This window comes from Citrus sinensis, chromosome 2 (assembly GCF_022201045.2).
Source record: "Citrus sinensis cultivar Valencia sweet orange chromosome 2, DVS_A1.0, whole genome shotgun sequence".
NCBI lineage: Eukaryota > Viridiplantae > Streptophyta > Magnoliopsida > Sapindales > Rutaceae > Citrus > Citrus sinensis.
The window spans coordinates 11,892,301-11,913,874 of NC_068557.1; the positions used below are offsets into that span (position 1 = coordinate 11,892,301).

General features: G+C 31.2%; 2 protein-coding genes and 2 pseudogenes across 2 annotated transcripts; 3 read left to right on the forward strand and 1 right to left on the reverse strand.

The window, feature by feature from the left end:
* The first annotated feature begins 321 nt into the window (after positions 1-321).
* On the forward strand, positions 322-3,306 carry LOC112497162 (zinc finger BED domain-containing protein RICESLEEPER 2-like). Its single transcript, XM_052435322.1, has 3 exons — positions 322-419; positions 905-2,990; positions 3,096-3,306. The coding sequence occupies exons 2-3, from the start codon at positions 905-907 to the stop codon at positions 3,137-3,139; spliced, it is 2,130 nt and encodes a 709-aa protein (XP_052291282.1). The 5' UTR covers positions 322-419; the 3' UTR covers positions 3,140-3,306.
* Positions 3,307-8,385: 5,079 nt separating this feature from the next.
* On the forward strand, positions 8,386-13,643 carry LOC102620123 (UDP-glycosyltransferase 74E2-like; annotated as a pseudogene).
* On the forward strand, positions 11,659-13,643 carry LOC102619847 (UDP-glycosyltransferase 74G1-like; annotated as a pseudogene).
* A 3,341-nt stretch (positions 13,644-16,984) lies between these two features.
* LOC107176765 (ammonium transporter 2 member 5-like) lies at positions 16,985-17,503 on the reverse strand. Its single transcript, XM_052434908.1, has one exon. The coding sequence runs from the start codon at positions 17,501-17,503 to the stop codon at positions 16,985-16,987; it is 519 nt and encodes a 172-aa protein (XP_052290868.1).
* Between the last annotated feature and the right edge of the window lie 4,071 nt (positions 17,504-21,574).

The following is a 21,574-nucleotide window of genomic DNA, read 5'->3' on the forward strand; positions in this document are numbered from 1 at the left end:
CCATCGAAATATTGATTCTCTACTTCTTTCTACTCTCACTCAGTGTTATAATTTCTCCAGGGAATCTGGTAGGGGTGGGCACCAACCCGCCCAACCCGTGAACCCGACCCAACCCGTATGAATTTTTGCGGGTTGGGTTGGGTTGATAAAATTTACGGGTCGGGTTGGGTTGTTAAATTTTCAACCCGCACTGTTTGCGGGTTGGGTCGGGTTGTAAATTTTTAACCCAACCCGACCCGTCAACCCGTATATATGAATATATATTTAGCAACTTCTCTGAACCCTAAACTCAAATTTTCTTGTTTAAAGAACAACTGCAGCTGCTCATCTGCTCGCGCATAGAACACAACAACATCACAACTCAACGTTTCTTGAAAAGCTGCTCAAATTGCTCAAACTACACATCGTCACATGCTTAGGTTCTTTCTTCTTTCTATTTTACTAATTTATTATTATTTTGAAACAAGTTGGTCATTTGATTTCATGATTTGGTGCTTTATAATATTTTTTTATTGATAAAAGTTGGTCAAATTTTGGTTGTTATGATGGTGTCAAGCTTAATCAACAATCGGATTAACATAAATAAAATAATTGTTATTATTACAATCTTAGGGAAAAAGCTTTTCGACAAACATCTCCTGGGCATTGTTCTGCAGAAATATATTCAGTATTACTATTAACTAGTCATGCTCTCAAATTCACATATGTATTCTATCTCCGATGGATTTTTTTTTCATAAAATTATTTTAATCATATTTATTTATTGTAGTATCCAAACATGGTTAAATGTATTAATAAAAGAGCTTTAAGCTTGCTGTGACCACTATTTGTTATTTTTTTGATTATTTGTTAATTATTAATAGGATAATAACAATATTCTTGGCCTGGAATTTTTTCCTTGTAGATGGAAGCAAATTCATCCAGTAATCCAGGAGTTAATATCTCTACACCTTCAACAACTCAAAGTACAACTGATAGTGCTATTAATACAAATGCAGGCAATGGAAAAGGTGGAAAAGCGTCAAAAGTATGGGAACATTACACAAAATTAGAGAATGATACAAAATGTAAGTGTAACTACTGTTCTAAAGTGTATGCGTATCATTCTAGATTTATTGGGACCCGTACTTTATGGAATCACTTGGCAGCATGCACAGCCTATGCTGATAGGAAAGTTGATTTAAAACAAAAAACCTTGGTGTTTGAGGATAACACAACTGGTGGTGGCAGTAATCTTGTGGCAATATCTTGTAGCAAAGAGGACATTAGAAAAGCATGCATTGAGATGATAATTATTGATGAATTGTCCTTTAGTTTTGTTGAAAAAGAAGGGTTTCGGAAATTTATGAGCAAAGCTTGTCCAAAACTTGATCGTTTTTCTAGGAGAACTGTTGCTAGAGATGTGTATCAGTTGTACTTAAATGAGAAGAATAATTTGAAAAAAGTGTTTGCTCGTAATAAGTATAGGGTTTGTATAACAACTGATTGTTGGACTTCAATACAAAATTTGAATTACATGGTTATTACAGCCCATTTTATTGATGATGAGTGGCAACTTCATAAAAGGATATTAAACTTTTGCCAGATCGATGATCATAAAGGAGATACAATTGGAAAATTGATTGAGTCTTGCTTGCTTGAATGGGGTATTGATAGAGTGTTTACAATTACTGTTGATAATGCAAGTTCGAATGATTTGGTCATTTCTTATTTAAAAAAGAAGCTAAATAATTGGGGTGGGCTTGTGTTGAATGGTGATTACCTTCATGTTAGATGTTGTGCACATATTATAAATTTGATTGTGACTGAGGGGTTGAAAGAGATGAATAATTCTGTTTCTAGCATTCGCAATGCTGTGAAATATGTAAGATCATCACCGGCTAGATTAGTAAGGTTTAGAAAATGTGTTGAGCATGAAAAACTTGATTCTAAACGTATTGTTGTGATGGATGTTCCTACTAGGTGGAATTCCACCTATTTGATGTTAGAGAGTGCTCTTGTATATCAAAAAGCTTTTGAACGATTGGAGGATGATGATGGATTTTATAGATCCTATTTTGAAGAGAAAGAGGGTGGAAAAAAAAGGATTGGGCCACCGGAACATATAGATTGGGTGAATGCAAGTGTGTTGAATAATTTTTTGGAGAATTTCTATGAAATTACAAAAAAATTTAGTGCTTCTTTGTCTGTTACATCACATTTGTATTTTCATGAGATGCATTCTATAGAGTCAAATTTAAAAGGATTGATAGTAAGTGATGATTCTTATTTCAGTGCAATGGCCAAGAAGATGAAAGAGAAGTATGACAAATATTGGGGTTCCCTCAACACTCTAAATAAGTTGTTAATTGTTGCTGTTGTGCTTGATCCGCGTTATAAATTGAGTTTTGTGAAATTTTGTTTTGAGGAGTTGTATGATGAAAATGTTGTGTGTGAGCTCATAAAAGTGATTAAGGGCTTATTATCTTCTTTGTATGATTTTTACACAAATAATAACTCTAGATGTGATAGTGGTAGCCAAAACCAATCTGTTAATGCTGTCATTTGTCCATCCGAGTTAGAGAAAAAAAGTGATATTATTGATTATAGACTAGCCAAGGTAGCAAAACTTTCAAAATGGAAAAAGAAGCAGCTGGAAGAGGATGGTGTAGAGTTGAAAAATGAAGTGGACAAATATTTATTAGATGATTGTGAAAATTGCTTTGATGATTCATTTGATTTGTTGAACTGGTGGAAGGTAAATGGTGGGAAGTATAAAGTTTTGTCTAATATAGCCAAAGACATTCTTTCAATCCCAATATCTACAGTTGCTTCTGAGTCTGCATTCAGTACAGGAGGACGCATTCTTGATCCATTTCGAGCTTCTTTGAGTCCTAAAATGGTAGAGAGCTTAATATGTGGGCAAAATTGGCTTTGTTCTTCTCGTATTGCCGTAGAAGAGGATACATCTTCGGTTGAAGATATGGCATTTTATGAATCAATTACATCAGGTAAATATTTATATTATGATTTTTATTTTTATTCTATTTATATTTTCCTTGTATTTATTTGTTATATCATATATGCCTAATATTTTTATTTTTATTGTTATATAGATTCAAGATTGGCATCAGATTTTGATGTCATTAATTTGGATTGATCTGGATTTTGATGTCATTGGACTGATCTTCATTACACTCCTATTGGTTGGTGTAGCAATGGTTTCGGGAAAACTCTCTTCCTATGTATGGAAGACTTATAATTTCACTCTTTGGACTTTAATGTTTTGTATTAAACAAGATTTTAAATTTATGTACTTTTTTTTCATTAGTTATGTACTAATAATTTGATTGCTAAATTTTGAAATATTGGATTTGTTGTAAGAATTTTAGTATTTGTGTTTCTTTTAATTTTTTTTAATTATTTTTTTATTTTTATTTAGACAATAAAAATGGGTTTTTTCAAAAGCCCAACCCAATCAACCCAACCCGACCCAACCCGCAGAGTTGCGGGTTGGGTCGGGTTGGGTTGAAAAATGTAATGGGTTGGGTTGGGTTGAATTTTTTCAACCCGTTCTATATGCGGGTTGGGTCGGGTTGGCTATCAACCCGACCCAACCCGACCCGTGCCCACCCCTAGAATCTGGTTAGCATTGAGTCAGAGATTTCCCATCAGATTCAGTTATCTAATCCAGTTATTGTGTTCGCCACATCATCAACCATTCAAAAGCTGCCCAAAATTTAAAAAAAAAGACATCTTAATCGACTCCACCGAGTTTGACTCAATGAGCATGAGTTCGAATCTGAAACACGAGCTCTAATGTGTCAATCTGACGTGGCGGAAATCACGTAATCATCTGGATGAAGGACAACATTTGTCCATGAGGTTCGTGAAAACGCAACTTTTGCGCAATAAAATTAAAACGAATGGTGGAAGCTTTTGAAACCTCGGATCGACTTCATTCAAAAACAAAAATCAAGAGGAAAGATTGAAGTTTATTTACCTCACTTGTCGTTTCAGAAACGACTTTGTGAGGTAGAAGAAAATGACTAAAAACAGCAAGGTACAAACACTATCCAGGAAATAGATCACTGCACGAATATAGCTTATGTTTTTGCATAATTTGAGATCCTTAAAGCACCCCAATTGTGATGCCTCAAATCAGTCAACACTTGGAACATGTTCCAAGAGTTCATAGGATTTGGAATCACCACATTTTATTTTGGAATGGGAGAAATAATGAAGAAACATGAATGCTAGTTCATGATCATTCATTCCACAAAATAAAGCCACCATTATCTTTTTCAACAATGACACCAAACATTATCATAAGCTAGACCCACTCACTGAGCCATTCTTTATTGGACATGATCTTATCACTCCAATAATTTATTTAATAAAATTAATTTTGAATGAATAAATAGCCAAATTAATTAATTTTGTCTTTAATTAATTAAGCCTATTTTGATCAAATCAAATGGTTAATTGTGAGCTTCTTTTGTGACATGTTCTCATGTTTTTTCCTAATGCATATTAGGTCCAATAAAAGCCCAAAATTCTAAACCCAAAATTGGTCTAGAAGTCAATAATCATTTATGAACCGAAATATGTCCGATATGGTCATTTTACGTGCTCAATCTTATACCTAATGTTTGATTGAGGATTTATGAAATTTATTTTATTCCTTAAACCATTTATGGAACATCAAAATTTCTATCTTAAATCATATTTAAGATCTATAGACTCATTCTTAATGAATTACAATATAAATACCGATTTTCCTAAAATTAGGAAATTTAACTTTTCATTTTCTAGTAACTCCTTTTTCATTTCTATTAGGTGTGTGACCTTTTAGGGTCATTGTTATAAGGTAGTATAACTATTTTAATGATAACTCTATATTTATTAAATGATTCCAAACTCTTTAGTCATCAATTAGAAGTTTTCTAATGACTTAAGATGCATTGCTAATACGTTTTACCAATAATGCTCTTACGGTTTCTACAAGTCATGAGTGACGCCTAACAGTATTTCAAAACCACCCAAATAACAAGAATTGTTAGATCTATAGAACCTATTCCATTGTTTCTCTATGTCCTAGTCTCTTCATTATCCATGTCCAGAGAAAAGCATAGCTTATGGTTTAGTGTGTTAAGTATTTATGCTTTTTGTAAAAAATAAATCTAAATGAACTTGGCATAAAAAATATAATTTGAACTCCTTCAACTAAATTTCACCTTAGCCAAGGATTTCTCATGCCAATTCATATTATCTTAAAGGGACATCCTTTTTGTTTGTTACAAAATGATGAATTCCATATTGGCAATACATTTGTCTCCATACATAGCCAATCATAATAGCTATTGCTAAATCTCTTCCTTGATTAGGAATCAATCCTTATGCTTTCACATATCATAGGTGTCTATGTACAAGACATTTGTGATGCCTCAGGTCTAAAGACTATTACTAAACATAGATGCTTTTTACACAAGATCCTTAACAGAAGGGATAAGAGGATTAGCGGAACTAACTCATTTGTTCGACAGACGAGTAATTGATGGAATTACGAATGGGGTTGGTATTACAAGTTTTTTTGTAGGGGAAGGTATAAAATATTTAGGGGGAAGTCGCATCTCTTTTTATCTCTTATTATATTTATTTTCGTTATTATTCTTTTTAATATTTCTCTTCTTTTTTTTCTTTAAATAATTGAAATATTTCGAATTTCGAATTTTCTTGATTCCCATCCAGATGTCTATCACAATGTATAATAAGCCTTTAACACTCAAAACCATATGGTTTATTATTATTTGGTCAAGTTCAGTAAACTTGTTCTTGCAACAAGTATCTATGTGTTTGACTTGACATCTCATGTCAATTATATGAAACTCACCATCCATTTTAGTATCATATACCATAAAGAGTCATAACACATACTAGTGTTTATAGGAATTTTCGACGTCCAATCATAAATCTACCACTAGGAACTATTTTAGAAGTATAGTACAAAGGATACATAAATCTACCACTAGGAACTATTTTAGAAGTATAGTACAAATGATACATATTTCATATCCATACACATTTCATATTCTCAACAAACTCGAGAATTTGTTCCTTTACTATTTTACTTCTTGGACTATATTCATTAAATTAATTTATAAATGTTGATAATTTTGCCATTTTATAAATATCAAAATGCTAATCAAATACAATAATTCCCTAAAATCAAACACCATTCTATTGGCCTTTAGGACATATCACTAACACTAAAAATGATTGGAAGGGTCAAAAGAATAATGTTGACTAATAGGAACTCAACGGCTGCTACTGCACCCTCGTTCATTTTTTCACCAAACTGAGAATCTCCTTTCTAAAAACTCTTATATAATTATGTAGTCTCATTCACATTATAATTTAATAATTTGTTAGATTACAAATATAATGGACTATGCTGTTTTATTTAATAAAATATGAGCTATTGTTACCTATTTTCTCTAAATTATAATGTAAATAATACTTTTTTTTTTCTAAAAACTCTTATATAATTTTGTAGTCTCATTCACATTATAATTTAATAATTTGTTAGATTACAAATATAATGGACTATGCTGTTTTATTTAATAAAATATGAGCTATTGTTGCCTATTTTTCTCTAAATTCATCTCTAATAATTTTTCTTAATGCATCTATAAATTTTTGAATTGAACTCTTGAATCACAGTAAAAAATTATGAAGTATTGTTGTCGATTTGAGTGCTTCCTTGCACATAATTGGCTCCAAAATAAAGCTGTTGTATCATCCTCAAATTCATCATCATAGGATTTTCAACGATGTTAGCAATCATTTCTTCTAAATTAGAAACCTCGAAGTAGATAAGTACAATATTTTTATTTTTTTAGTCTACTTGATGTATATTTAGTGGGCTAGTTCTTATTCATATGATTAGATTGGTAAAATAAAATAAATTTTTGGTTAATTATATGTATGTTAATAGAATTGTAAATACACCATATAAATTAATAGATTTTATATGATCTCAGTACTATTAATTTATAGAGTTTATATTGTATCTTGGGACCATAGACTTGAAAATAATTTTATGGAGCGTTTGGTATGTTGGAAGGTATTGAACTATGATATATAGTATTAGAGAGGGTAGTACAATTCATAAAGTACCATGTGTTATATGAACTATACTACATAAATTGATATTTGATATTATAATTTATATTATTTTGATTTATTAATTAAAAAATAAACAACCACTGGCAGCCACCACTAGCCACCACCGACAATTTAAATATGTTATTCGTTAACGTCTTAATTGGCGCCGCTAGAATCCACACCGAGGGCTCTATGCAATGTTACAAATATGTACAGTTAAAATTTTAGATTTCAAAGATTTAACTACGTGCTAACAGCAAATGAAAGCTTTGTTACTAGAGATATTAGTAAGGTTGTGTAGACCTATTGACGAGGATTCCATTGGTACAAACTTTAACGCAAAAAATTATGAGAAAATTGTAGCGACCGGTGGTCAACGGTGGTTTGCAGTGGTTTAGGCCAACCATTATTCAAATATTTATATTTAATAAATAATTAAAATAAATTAAATAACTGAATTAAAAATTAAAAAACATAAATAAACAAATATTATTTTATTCTTAAAATAAATATATCGGTATTTGTCATTATAACATACCTATATGCAAGTCATCCTTTGTTCTTATATTAATTAATACATATTAAATATTTTTGTTAATAAAATGTCACATTTGATGACAAAGGTTGTGGCCCCATTTAAGCATGCAAGGACAAGAAACAAAACTCCATTTCCGTTGATTAAACTTGAAGAATGGAAGCAACCCATTCTCCTTGTATTTATTTTATAGCTCAAAAACGCATGCCAAACGCCTTTTTCATTTTTGTTTTTTTGTAAAACGTAAAATGATCCGTGGAAAATGGTACCACAAATAATGTCTTGTTTATGTCATCTTCCAAAAAATTAGCAACATTTTGCCTTGTTTGTCTGTGTTGTCCACCTAAAGATCGGCTGTAGCTTATGATGCCGCCTAACGAATGGCGGAATTAACATTGATAATTAAGTTTAGGCAACATCGTCAACATGATTCGTGTAAATAAAAATTTATGTCTTTGTTATCTTTGGCCCCCATGCAGAACCTGCATACGTATTCAATGACTGCAAATTAATTAATACAATGATAAGAAAACAAGCATGCTTGCATCACGACTCCTAAGCTTTGGACCTGTCTGTTTTACCCATGTAAATTTATTATTTTAAGATGTGCAATAGCCAATAGAAGTGAAATTTTACTCCAAAATTTTAATTTTTAAAAGTTTTTTTAATTATTATTATTAATATGGCTCAATTTTTTGGAATTACTCCAAAAAATCTATTGTGTGTGCGCATATATATATATATATATAATTAACCAGCAGATCACTGGAAGCGAGCTCAAGTTCATTGTTTTGGGAACGAAAAAATGGAGAATAATGAAAAGAAGGCATCTGCCTCTAGCAAATTAGCTCACTGTTTGGTCTTATCCTATCCAGCACAAGGTCATATAAACCCCCTGCTTCAATTCTACAAGCGCTTGGAACGCAAAAGAAATAAAAGTAACCCTAGTCACTACTTATTTTATCTCCAAATCCTTACACCGAGATCCATCAAGCTCCATTTCCATTCCACTAGAGACAATCTCCGATGGCTACGATGAAGGCCGTTCTGCACAGGCAGAAACGGACCAAGCTTACGTGGATCGGTTCTGGCAAATTGGCCTGCAGACTCTTACTGAGCTTGTTGAGAGGCTGAATGATGTGGATTGCATTGTGTATGATTCATTTTTGCCTTGGGCTCTTGATGTTGCCAAGAAGTTTGGCTTGATTGGAGCTGCGTTTCTCACTCAATCTTGTGCTGTTGCTGGCATATACCACCACATGAATAAAGGGTTGATTAAACTTCCCCTCACTGGTGATCAGGTTTTGGTGCCTGGATTGCGTCCACTTGATCCTCAAGATACGCCTTCTTTCATTAACGATTCGGCATCATATCCTGCTTTCTTCGATATGATTATTACTCGCCAATTTTCTAATATTGACAAAGCTGATTGGATTCTTTGCAATACCTTCTATGAGTTAGAGAAAGAGGTAATTAATAATTTTTCTTCAATTCAAATTTTTTTCTAGCACATGATTCGAATCTAGTGATGATCAGAACTGTGTTGATTTTTAAGTAACGTATTGAATATGTGAATTCGTTGCAGGTTAAGATTTAATTATGTTAAAGCTGATGCATATTCCGCATAATAATCAACAGAAGGCCACGTAGAGCTTTGCTGATTATTTTCTAAAAATCTTGAAACACATGTATATCACTAATTATATATAATTAATTTTAGATGCATCATTTAGTTTATAGTTTTGTTATTGTTATTTTTATTATTTTTAATCGACCAACAATCTATAGATTAAAAAAAAGCTAGTCTACAGCGAAATGAGTTGAGAAATTTATTAAAGAGAGCATCATAACCAAGGCTCATATTTTGATCAAATAAGGAGATAAAAATTTCGTTTTCCAAATTTATTGTCTTAATAGTAATTATTTCACTGTTTTATTATCACTTTGTGCTTAATTCTGTTTGTTACGGGAACAAACATATTACGTAAATATTTTTACTGAATAAACAATAATTATGCCTGATCACTTTGTGAAAAAAATCTATATAAAGAGATCAGATCAAATTAAATCTAAATCTTATGTACCCTCGTATAAGTGGGATTTAAACTAACAAACCTTATCCCATAGGATTTTACTAGTTGAATCAACTGTGAATGATAATTTTTCTTTTGACGTTATTTGATATCTAAGATTTTACAATTTGTAGTGGAATAATTTCTTATAGGTAACCGAATGGCTGGGGAAGCACTGGCTATTGAGGACAATTGGACCAACGCTACCGTCCATATACTTGGATAAGCAAATTGAAGATGATAAAGAATATGGATTCAGCATCTTTGAGCCAGATATTGAATCTTCCATGAAATGGTTAAATGATCGAGCAAACGGGTCTGTTGTTTACGTATCATTTGGAAGTATGGCAACACTGAAAATAGAGGAAATGGAGGAATTGCCTTGCGGTCTAAAAGCAAGTGATAAGTATTTCTTGTGGGTTGTCAGGGAATCAGAACAATCTAAGCTTCCGGAAAACTTTTCGGATGAAACATCCCAGAAAGGCTTGGTTGTGAATTGGTGTCCGCAATTAGGAGTTTTGGCACATGAAGCAACAGGATGTTTTTTGACACATTGTGGCTGGAACTCTACATTGGAGGCCCTGAGCTTGGGAGTGCCAATGGTGGCAATGCCACTATGGACTGATCAGAGCACTAATTCCAAGTACGTTATGGATGTTTGGAAGATGGGACTTAAAGTTCCAGCGGATGAGAAAGGAATTGTCAGAAGAGAAGCAATTGCACATTGCATTAGTGAAATATTGGAGGGTAAGAGAGACAAAGAGATAAAACAGAATGCTGATAAATGGAGAAATTTTGCCAAAGAAGCCGTGGCTAAAGGTGGAAGTTCAGACAAAAATATTGATGACTTTGTTGCCAATTTGATTTCCTCCAAAAGCTTGTAATATCTTTAATTTTGTTGAATTTTTGTAATATCTTTGACTTGTAACACCTTTTTACCAAAGCAAGGACAAAAAAAAAAAAAAATTATAATGCTAGCGGGTCCTACTTTCCACTTATTTCAAATATACATCGCAATTTAATTTTCTTTTATGATCGTGTCAAAAAATACGAAAATTAGGGTAAATAATTTCAGCAATTTAGGACATGTTTGGAATTGTCATAAATACGAAAATTAGGGTAAATAATTTCAGTAATTTAGGACATGTTTGGAATTGTCATGTTGTAATTAGTTTTTTTTTTTTTAAAAAAAAAGAGAGACTATAGTTATTATTGAGTGTTTGATAAATCATTAATTATGGGGTAAAAATTTATGAAATTTGTGAATAGAATTTATTAAAATTAAAATTGATTGTTTTTATCAATTTAGTTTAAATCCAACTGCTTGCGAACAATTCAAAATAGGGCCTTAATTAGAATTGGTATGTGACCATATTTCTTGTAATATATAATTTCTCAATAATATTGATTATGATATCATTGAACTTTTGTTACTTTGAGCTTCTGATGTCCGACTTATTTATTTAGAACAATAATGATAGATGCACAAAAATTAGCACAAAATGGTATACCATCACTATAAGAAAAATATCTTTTAACATCATTATTCTATAGACAAATTTTTTTCTTCTAATTTTTCCCTTTGTTGTTTATTTTCATAGATTTGATTATTTATTTATTAGTTTGTCCACTTATTAAAAATTTTGTTATCTCCAAGCCTCCAAGAGCTCTAAGAAAAATTTCGTATGAGCTATGATGTATGATTCAAATGAGAAGAAGGAGCAAAGTTGTATATACGACTGGAATGTGACATAATTTGATGGATCACCACCTTCAGTTTTTGAATTTATGAGCAAATGCGTGAATTCACCTTCGCAGACGTATGCAATGACTTCAAATAATTTATGATGCAAGATATAGATTATGTCTTGAACTTTCCTATCAATCAATATATAATTAAGCGACGGAAATAGAGAGAGAGAGCAAAAAATAAACGGCGAAGAATGAAAAGAAAGCTTCCTCCAGCAAATTGGCTCACTGTTTGGTCTTAACCTATCCAGGACAAGGCCATATAAATCCCATGCTCCAATTTTCCAAGCGCTTACAACACAAAGGAATCAAAGTCACTTTCGTTACTACTCATTTCCTTTACAAATCCTTGCATAGAAATTCATCACCCATCCCCATTGCTCTCGAGGCAATCTCCAACGGCTACGATGAAGGAGGTATTGCACAAGCAGAGAGTATTGACGCTTACTTGGGGAGATTTTGGCAACTTGGCCCCCAAACTCTTACCGAGCTAGTCGAGAAGATGAATGCCTCAAGTGTTCCTGTTGATTGCATTGTATATGATTCAATTTTGCCTTGGACTCTTGATGTTGCTAAGAAGTTTGGCTTGCTTGGAGCTACTTTTCTCACTCAATCTTGTGCTGTTTGTTGCATATATTACCATGTGAATAGGGGCTTGCTCAAACTTCCACTTACAGGCAATGATATTTTGCTGCCCGGAATGCCCCCACTTGAGCCTCAAGACATGCCTTCATTCGTTTACGATTTGGGCCATATACTGCTATCTCTGATTTGGTGCTGAAAAATCAATTTGATAATATTGACAAAGCTGATTGGGTTCTTTGCAACACATTTTATGAGTTGGAGGAAGAGGTAAAATCTATTACAAGTTTTTCAATAATTTTCCTTTTACTTTAGTGTGTGTATATATATGGAGCTTTCAATTAAGAATTTCTGACCATATAAAAGTTAATAATAAGATAAAATGAATAAAAAAATATGTAAATTTTAATATATTATAAGATAAAATGTACTGGATTTGAAATTTATATTTTTTCATCTTTATTTATTTATGTCTTTAAAATAATTAAGGATCCCTTATATATATTTATGTGTGTGTGTGTTTGTGTGTATAAAAAAGCTGGATTAAATGGTTAAATGATCGGGCAAAAAGTAGTCTAAGCACATATATCACATGATTTTACCCATGGAACCAAAAAGTAGTCAAGCAACATGCTTTCTGACATTAATAAACTTTAAATCTATTTTGTCCAGGTAGCTGAATGGCTGGGGAGGCATTGGCCATTGAGGACAATTGGACCAACCGTACCCTCCCATGTACTTGGATAAGCAACTTGAAGATGACAAAGACTATGGTTTCAGCATGTTTAAGCAAAATAATGAATCTTGCATTAAATGGTTGAACGACCAGGCAAAAGGGTCAGTTGTTTATGTATCATTTGGGAGTATGGCAACACTAAAAATAGAGGAAATGGAAGAATTGGCTTGGGGTCTGAAAGCAAGTGACAAGTATTTCTTGTAGGTTGTCAGGGAATCTGAACAATCTAAACTTCCGGAAAACTTTTCAGATGAAACATCCCAAAAAGGCTTGGTGGTGAATTGGTGTCCACAATTAGGAGTTTTGGCACATGAAGCAACAGGATGTTTTTTGACACACTGTGGCTGGAACTCTACGTTGGAGGCTCTGAGCTTGGGAGTTCCAATGGTGGCAATGCCACAATGGGCTGATCAGAGCACTAATTCCAAGTACATTATGGATGTTTGGAAAATGGGACTTAAAGCTCCAGCGGATGAGAAAGGAATTGTCAGAAGAGAAGCAATTGCACATTGCATTAGTGAAATATTGGAGGGTGAGCGAGGCAAGGAGATAAAACAGAATGCTGGTAAATGGAGAAATTTTGCCGAAGAAGCCGTGGCTAAAGGCGGAAGTTCAGACAAAAATATTGATGAATTTGTTGCCAATTTGGTTTGCTCCAAATGCTTGTAATTCTTTGTGTGGTTGTTGACATAAAATAGAGAATGGTTACGGAACTTTTAGCTTCATTGCAACAACACTTTCAGATTTAGGATAATGAATCCGAGTTTGTTAGGATTTTGTAATAAATTGGATAAATGTTAATTTAGTCCCTGGGTTCGAGCTAGTTAGCTTCAATAGTTTGTTTTCATTAAAATATATTCAATTATTTTTTATTTTTACCTGTTGCATTATATCAAGTAAATATATTGTTCGAATCTTGAAAAATTTTAAAGTTACAAAAGTAATGGCTGAGACATTTTGTGTAGTTTTTTTTTTTAATTTTAAATATAAAGCCTAGCTAGAAAATTAGCTCAAACCTGAAGATTATATACAAAGGGTTATCTATCTAATAAATTTGTAAAATTTCAATTCCAATGTGAAAATATTTTCATTGATCTAAATCTATGATAATTTTGTTTCATGGATATCTGATACTTTTGTTTTATCGAGATCTGGATATCTAATAATTATTACCGATATTCTTTTTGCTGTTGCTGTATGTTTGTGATTTACTGCATTTTCGTATGTTACAATGCTATTTTATTTTAGTCCCTGTATTTTAAGATTAGTATCCATTTAGTTCCTATATTTTTAAAAACGTCTTGAAACATCCCTGCCGTTAAAGTATTGATACCCTACCGTTACTTTTTATTTCTTTTGGCTTACTTTTACAATATTACCCTTTTATAATAATTTTTTTTTGGACATTAATAAAAAATAATTAAATTATCAATTTAACCCTAAAAAATTATATTAATTTTTAATTGTCAAAAATTGTATGCAAACTTCCAAGTGTGCAAATGGTGCTTGCAAAAAAATTAATATATATATATATATTTTATTTTTCAGGGTTACATTGGTAATTTAATTATTATTTTTTATTAATGTTCAAACAAAAAAATTATTATAAAAGGGTAATATTGTAAAAGTAAACCAAAATAAATAAAAGTAATGGTAGGGGTATCAATACTTTAACAGCAGAGATGTTTCGAGGTATTTTTAAAAATATAGGGACTAAATGGACACTAATCTTAAAATACAAAGACTAAATGAGCTTTTACCCTTTTATTTTATTTTTTTAATACCTATAAAGCTCATACTTGTGAAATATTCTATGCTTTTAAAAGAAAAATATATGCAAAAAGTCTAATTTACACTATGTTAGGCAGGGGTGTTCAGAATCCAATCTGATTCGCTCAATCCGTCTGATCCGTAGAAATCTGATCTATAAAAATTCAATCCGTGAATTAGTGGATTGGATTGGATTAAAAATTTGATAATCCACAATCAATGGATTGAATATGGATCTACTTATGTAAATCGGTAAAAATCCGTGAATCTGCAAAAAAATAAAAAGTATTTATTTAATTAAAAAATAAAACTTGTAAATATGACATTAGTATTTACTAGTAAATAAATAAGTTAAAATGTAGTTATATTAACATTATATTATATCTTATCCGATAATAATATAAAATAAAAATAACTAAATAAACAAATATAGCTTCATAAATAGTTAATTTTCATGTACTAATCTAAACGAATGAGATTTTTTTCATTTTGATGTGTTATATTTTGAAACTTTAAATTTATTTTCTAGCTTTATTTAAACAATTAATTTATTTAAATCTTATTTAATTTTAAATTTGATCGGTAGTAAAATTATTTTTATATTAAATAATTTTTTTATTTAGTTAGTTCGTGGATTAGATAGAATTAAAAATTTTCAGTCCGCAAATTAATCCGTAAAATGGTGGTTTAGATATAGATTGGGTCAAATTCGCATCCAATCTGCAGATGTATGGATTGAATTTGAATTGAATTTCACCAATCTATGGATTAAATTTGATTAAAAATTTATAATCCACAAAATCATGGATCGAATATAGATGGATGTCCAATCCGTAATATTCGATCTGCAAACACCCCTACTGTTAGGTGTTATGACTTTTAAGTCAAAGCTGTTATAAAATAAAAGGTACAATTTTGAAATAAAAATTGATAGTATTTAATAAATATAGTATTCAACAATAATTTTAACAAAAGAGAAGATATTATAAGTTTTTTTCATTAAATGACTATGAGTTTGTAATATAAAATCACTTTAATTTTCGTACCACAAATGTGAATGTTTATTAAATAATTTAGGACGGTGACTTTTTAAGCTATAGTTGCTCTTGCACTTTCTTTATTAAAAAGATATTCTTTAGTAAAAAATAACTTTAATACGGTTGTTAATCACTCAAGTATCTAACGTGAAAATACAATCGTTTGATCGATTATTTACTGTAATTAATAGAAGTCCGAAAATTCATCTTTGATGTAAAAAGTAGAGATATACTGTTATCTGTATATATTTAAATTGAATCAATAAAGATTTCACGTTAAAAGAAATAGACATTAATGGAACATGTAGTTAAAGGAGAACTGCAGGAGTTTGCATGTGCTGCCACGTGCTGCACTAAAAAAGCAATGAGACAATTTTTTTTATAAAGATTTTAGCAATTTCATTTCATCACGTAAAAAATTTATTGAATTGATGGCCTAAGCCGGTTCGCCCTGATGCAGTCAGCGTTCACATACGTATGCAATGACTCCAAACAAATAAAGTACAAAAGTTATGAAAGATTCTTAAGATACGTTTTATACACCTTACATTCACTCACATGACGTGAGATTTATTCATTATTTATGTAAATGGATGTAAGATGCATAAAATATATCTTACATAAATTTTATTATGTTATATTTTATATAACATACACAATTTACAAGAACCACATAATTATACGAGTTTTATATTTATATGGTTATTATGAATTGTGTATGTTACATGAAATGTAACATAAGGACTCGCATCTTAGGGTTTACTAAACTCTAAAAGATTTGTAATGGCAGCCACCTGACTTTCAACTTTTTGAGCTTTCGTGGCTTGTCCATGCAAATTATTTTTTAAGATATGCTGGCTCTTGGCTCCTTATTAATTTGGGAAATTTATGAAAATAATTATAAAATTTTTGTTATTTTCATAATTAACCCTCTCAACTTTTTTCTATCAACATTAATCAAATACATGCTTTTCTCCCCAAATTACCCTTCTTTACAAACCAAAAATAACTTTATTTCTCCCCTTTCGTCAAACCAAAGGCAGCTTTCCACTCATGAATCATCAACCAACGGCGACGATAAAAGACAACGATAAAAGTAAAATCCGATCATAATCTATCCGGATCCAACACTAATCGGCATCACATAGTGGTATGAGTTATTTTCTGAACTTGCTCGAGAGTTTCAGTGAACTGCGAGTCGGGGTGAATATGGCGACAGGCTGCCTGTCGCACGAAACTTGGTGCGACAGGCACCTGTCGCACCAAGGCTGCCTGTCGCACCAAGGCCATTTGGTGACCACTTGGTGCGACATGCCATTTCTTCTTCTTACTTTCACGTGCAATATATTCTCCCATTCTAAGCCATTTCAAGCTCACCCTTTGAGACAGCTGGAGGGAAGTCTTCAGCACCATAAGCTGAATTAATCCTAGACTCGTACTTCTCCCCATCCCCCCACAATGCATAAGCTTCCTCTCCATGAATGGCGTCGTCTCCAGTTTGCAACTCTTCATCTGTCAATCTAAGCGGAACTACAATCCTTATCAACACGCATATGACACTGGTGGTGAAAATGTTGAGAGCAATGACAAACGAAATTCCTAGCAACTGAACTCCCATTTGCCTGAATCTTGTAGAGGCGCGGCCGCTCTGGAAGCCATAGGCAAGGCCAATGTAGTGTTCCCAGTCATCAACCAAGTAGAATATGCGGTTAAGTTTTGGGTTCGCAAAGAATCCAGCAAGGATGCCGCCTAGGCTGCCGGCGACGGCGTGCGTGTGGAACACTGCCATGGTGTCATCAACTCGCTTTAGCATTGGGATTTTCTTGTGAAGAACCATCATTGTGTACCATGGAATGCTGCCAGACAACATTCCCATCAGTATCGTTGCCCACCCTTGCACCACTCCTGAATTTACGAGTCCCAAGTTATATTAATATTACTAATACTACACTAAGGTAGCGTTTACTTTTTGGATTGAATTGGGAATCCTGGGGAGTGGGAATCCTAGGATTAGGAGTGTGGAATGGGAGTGAGAGTAGGTTGTTTACTTATACTGGAATGGAAGCATGGAATGGAGATCAGAATCCAATTTATGTGTTTACTTTGTCTTGGATTGGGAGTAAATAGTTTCAAATTACAATTTTATCATTATTTAAAGAATTATAATTTTTAATTACAAAACTAATAAAAAATATATTTAATGAATAATATTTATTTTATTATATTTGTAAATTTATTATAATTATTAATATTCTTAATTATGAACAATAAATTATTAATTGTAATTTTAATATAAAATGAAATGTTATTTTATTTTATTTAATATAATTATATTAAATTTATTATTATATAAAATAATAATATAATATTATTTAGTACAAAATTAATATTTTCTTAGAATAAAGTATTTATTATTATTATTAAATAAATATAGTACTATTACTTTTAAAATAAATATAATAATATTATATTTATTAATTCTCTATTAATATAATAATATTATTTTAAAATAATTTTAACTTAGAATCAATGTAAATTATTATTTAGTTAAATATAATATTATTATTTAAATAAATATAATATTATTTATTTTATTTTATTAATTATATAACATAAAATAAAAAAAGGGTAGAAATGGGAGAGGTGGGAGTGGATTCCCACTCCCACTCCCCACTCCAAAAATGAGTGGGGCCCACGGAGTGAGACTCCCAATCCCTCCCCATTTTAAGTAAGTAAACGCTGGAGTGGGAGGAATCCACACTCCTCACTCCCACTCCAGCAAGTAAACACAACATAAGAGAACAAACCCCTGGTGATTGCTTGTGTTTAGGATGCTTCCTGCACTTGATCACCGTAGTATCATGCTTTGATTTTGATGATGGGCTCATGTTAAAAATTTGAAGTGGTGTTGAGAGATATAAGCAATTCTAAGAAAAAAAATTGGGGTGTAATCGTATGAGATATAAGCAGTGTGGAAACTATAATATGGACATTTAACGACTTACATCACCTTTTACAATTTGTTAAGAAGATTGAATTCAGAACGCAAAAGCAACCCTGGTAAAAGCAATAATAATGACAATGATGGGAGTTTGTTCGGTTTGGTAGAGATGTGTGAAAGAGAGTGTTGGGGGAGAGATGAGAAAGAGGGATATTTTGGTCGCAAAGGTTCTTTTATGGCTAATGTTGATAGAAATTTGTTTGGGGGGCTAAGATGGAAAAAGCTAAAATTTTTATGGCTATTGGTGTAAATTTCCCTATTAATTTTGCCGCCCATTACCTCTTTTTTTATTTTTTCTTTTTTACAGTTTTTCTGATAGGGCCCATTACCTGTTTAGACAGCAAAGAGACGAACCATCCAGCTCAGCTGATAGAAGTTTGAATCTGATTTCTACGACTTGTGTCGAAATTTTAAATTAAAAAATTAAATTAAATTAATTTTACTTATATATGGTTAATTTAAATTCATCATTTTGTTTATTTGTTTTTATTTTTTATTAACCAATAATATATGGATGTCAAAAATACAAGCCTAAGATAAAATGAGTAGAGCAATCAACTACGAGAAAGCTAGCTTTGTAACCAAGCCTCATATTTTTATCATTAAATTTTCAATTCTGTTGTCTTAATGATAATTTCTTCACTGTTTTATTATTACTTTGTGCTTAATTCTGTTTATTGCAGGAACAAACAAATTACATAAATATTTTTATTCAATAAATAACAATTATCTGTGATTTTGTTAAAAAAAAATTATGTACAAAGATGAGAACAAATTAATCTAAATCCAATGTGTACCATCGTATGACCAGAATTAAAGCTAAAAAATTTTGTACCATAAAATTTTACTTGTTGAAACAACTACGGAGGTTATATATATATATAATTTTAGCAACTTAGAGCTTGTTTGGGATGAAGATGATTGGGTATTTGATAAGTCTTTAGTTGTGGGGTAAAGTTTATGAAATTTATAAACATAGTTATTAGAATTGAATAAATTTGTGTTAAAATTAAATTATTTCTAATGCATTCATTTTAAAAATTAATTAATTAAAGTATAAAATATTTTTTTTGAAAAGATATATTAAATAATAAAAACTAAAGTCCAACTGATCCATTTTGTTAAATTCAACTGCTTAGCAGCAACCCCAAACGAGATCTTTGTATTGGTGTGACCATTTTTATTGTGGCAATATCTCGACAATATTGATTATGATATCGTTGGATTGCTGTTACTTGAGCTTCTGTTGCCTCGTTTCTGTAATTTTTTTGGAGACACCTTCTATTTCCCATTGTCGCTCATTAGGTTGGATTATTTGTTTATTAGTCGACATATACAAAATGGTTAGCTTTAATACCTCTAATAAAAAATTTGTATGATTTGATGCAAGATTCATCCAATGAGAAAGAAAAAGAAAAGTTGTATACAGCAGTAGTTGACACGACTCAAAAGTGTATTACTCTTAAGTATAAGAGTATTTTATTATAATATAACCCGGTGAGACCGGGGTTGAACCACATGGAGTTTTAAATATAGTAAAACTAAGAAAATTAATTGTGGGAAAAGAAATTATTTGAAATCAATTTAAAAATATGCTAAGGTTTAGAATCTGATTGCCACACTATATTAATGTGTCGATATTATGTCAAAATACCATACAGATCCAAAGAGATTTATAAATTAACATGATATAAAAATAATTAGAAAAGAATTAAATAAACTTAAAAACTCATTTGAGAAAATAATAATAATTAATAGTTTGAAACGTTGAGCTTCACCCTTCACATCAGCTTAATAAAATTAGCCACTCATATTGAAAGAAAACACAACACTCTTTTTATTTGATAAATTTTTTGAAATATATTACAAAGAAAATTGATACAAACAGAAACAAGAAAAGAAAAGAAACAAAGAAAGAAAAAAACTCTTCAGCTAAACTCTCTCTCGGCTTTTCAAAAATAAGCTCTCCTAGCTTCTGGCCTTCTGCTCTGGCTTGAATCCCCTTGCCTTTTATAGGCAAGGGAATCGTCTTCTTTTCTTTTATTTTATTAATATTAATATTTTATTTTATTTTTATATTATATACATATTGAATTGTGTGATGGTCAGGAGTGGCCTCCTGACCATCACCAACATGCTTTTGTTTTTTTGTTCTTTTGTTCTTTTTTAATTTTAATTTTATTTTATTTATTATTTATTATTACATTTCTTCAATTGTGTTCCAATAGTTTTTCTTTGTTCCCGCTTTCAATTCTAATTCTATCTTTATTCCTGAAAAATATTTACAAGATAAAAATTAACAAATTACGAATTAATTTAACATAAAAAATATTTGGGGAGTATTAAAATAATTTAGAAATAATGAACGCATTAATCGACACAATAAGTGAAAAACTAATAATTTTATCCTTATTAAATGTACACTTTTTAGTGTCAATCACACCCCCCAACCAGCTTATTGCTAGGCTCTAGCAACTTAAGCGATAAACATTTAGAGAAATTTCAAAACCAAATTGAAAATCTTGTTTTTTGATTTTGAAAAATTGTGTTTACTTCTTTCATCATATTAATGACAACAATCAAATAAAAGTATAAGCATTATCTTTAGCCTAAAGAAAATCACACCCGCACAAAAAATTCAGTAAAATCCTGTAAAATGATCAATTATCAGAACTGCATTAATCAAGCCACTTTTAAGAATGATACATCAAACCCCAAAATCTCACGATTAAGAGTAACTTTCTCAAAAGAAGATATACCCCAAATTAATTTGTCACTCTAAAAAATGGTAAATTTGAGAGAATAATAAAATAATATCACACGCTCTCACCAAGATGAAAAAAATAATGCCCACAGCTTAGAAATAAAATGATCTCAAGTCCAATGAATTACTAGCAAAATTTATTTTTATTTTTATTTTTATGCATCACCACAGCATATCTTTTA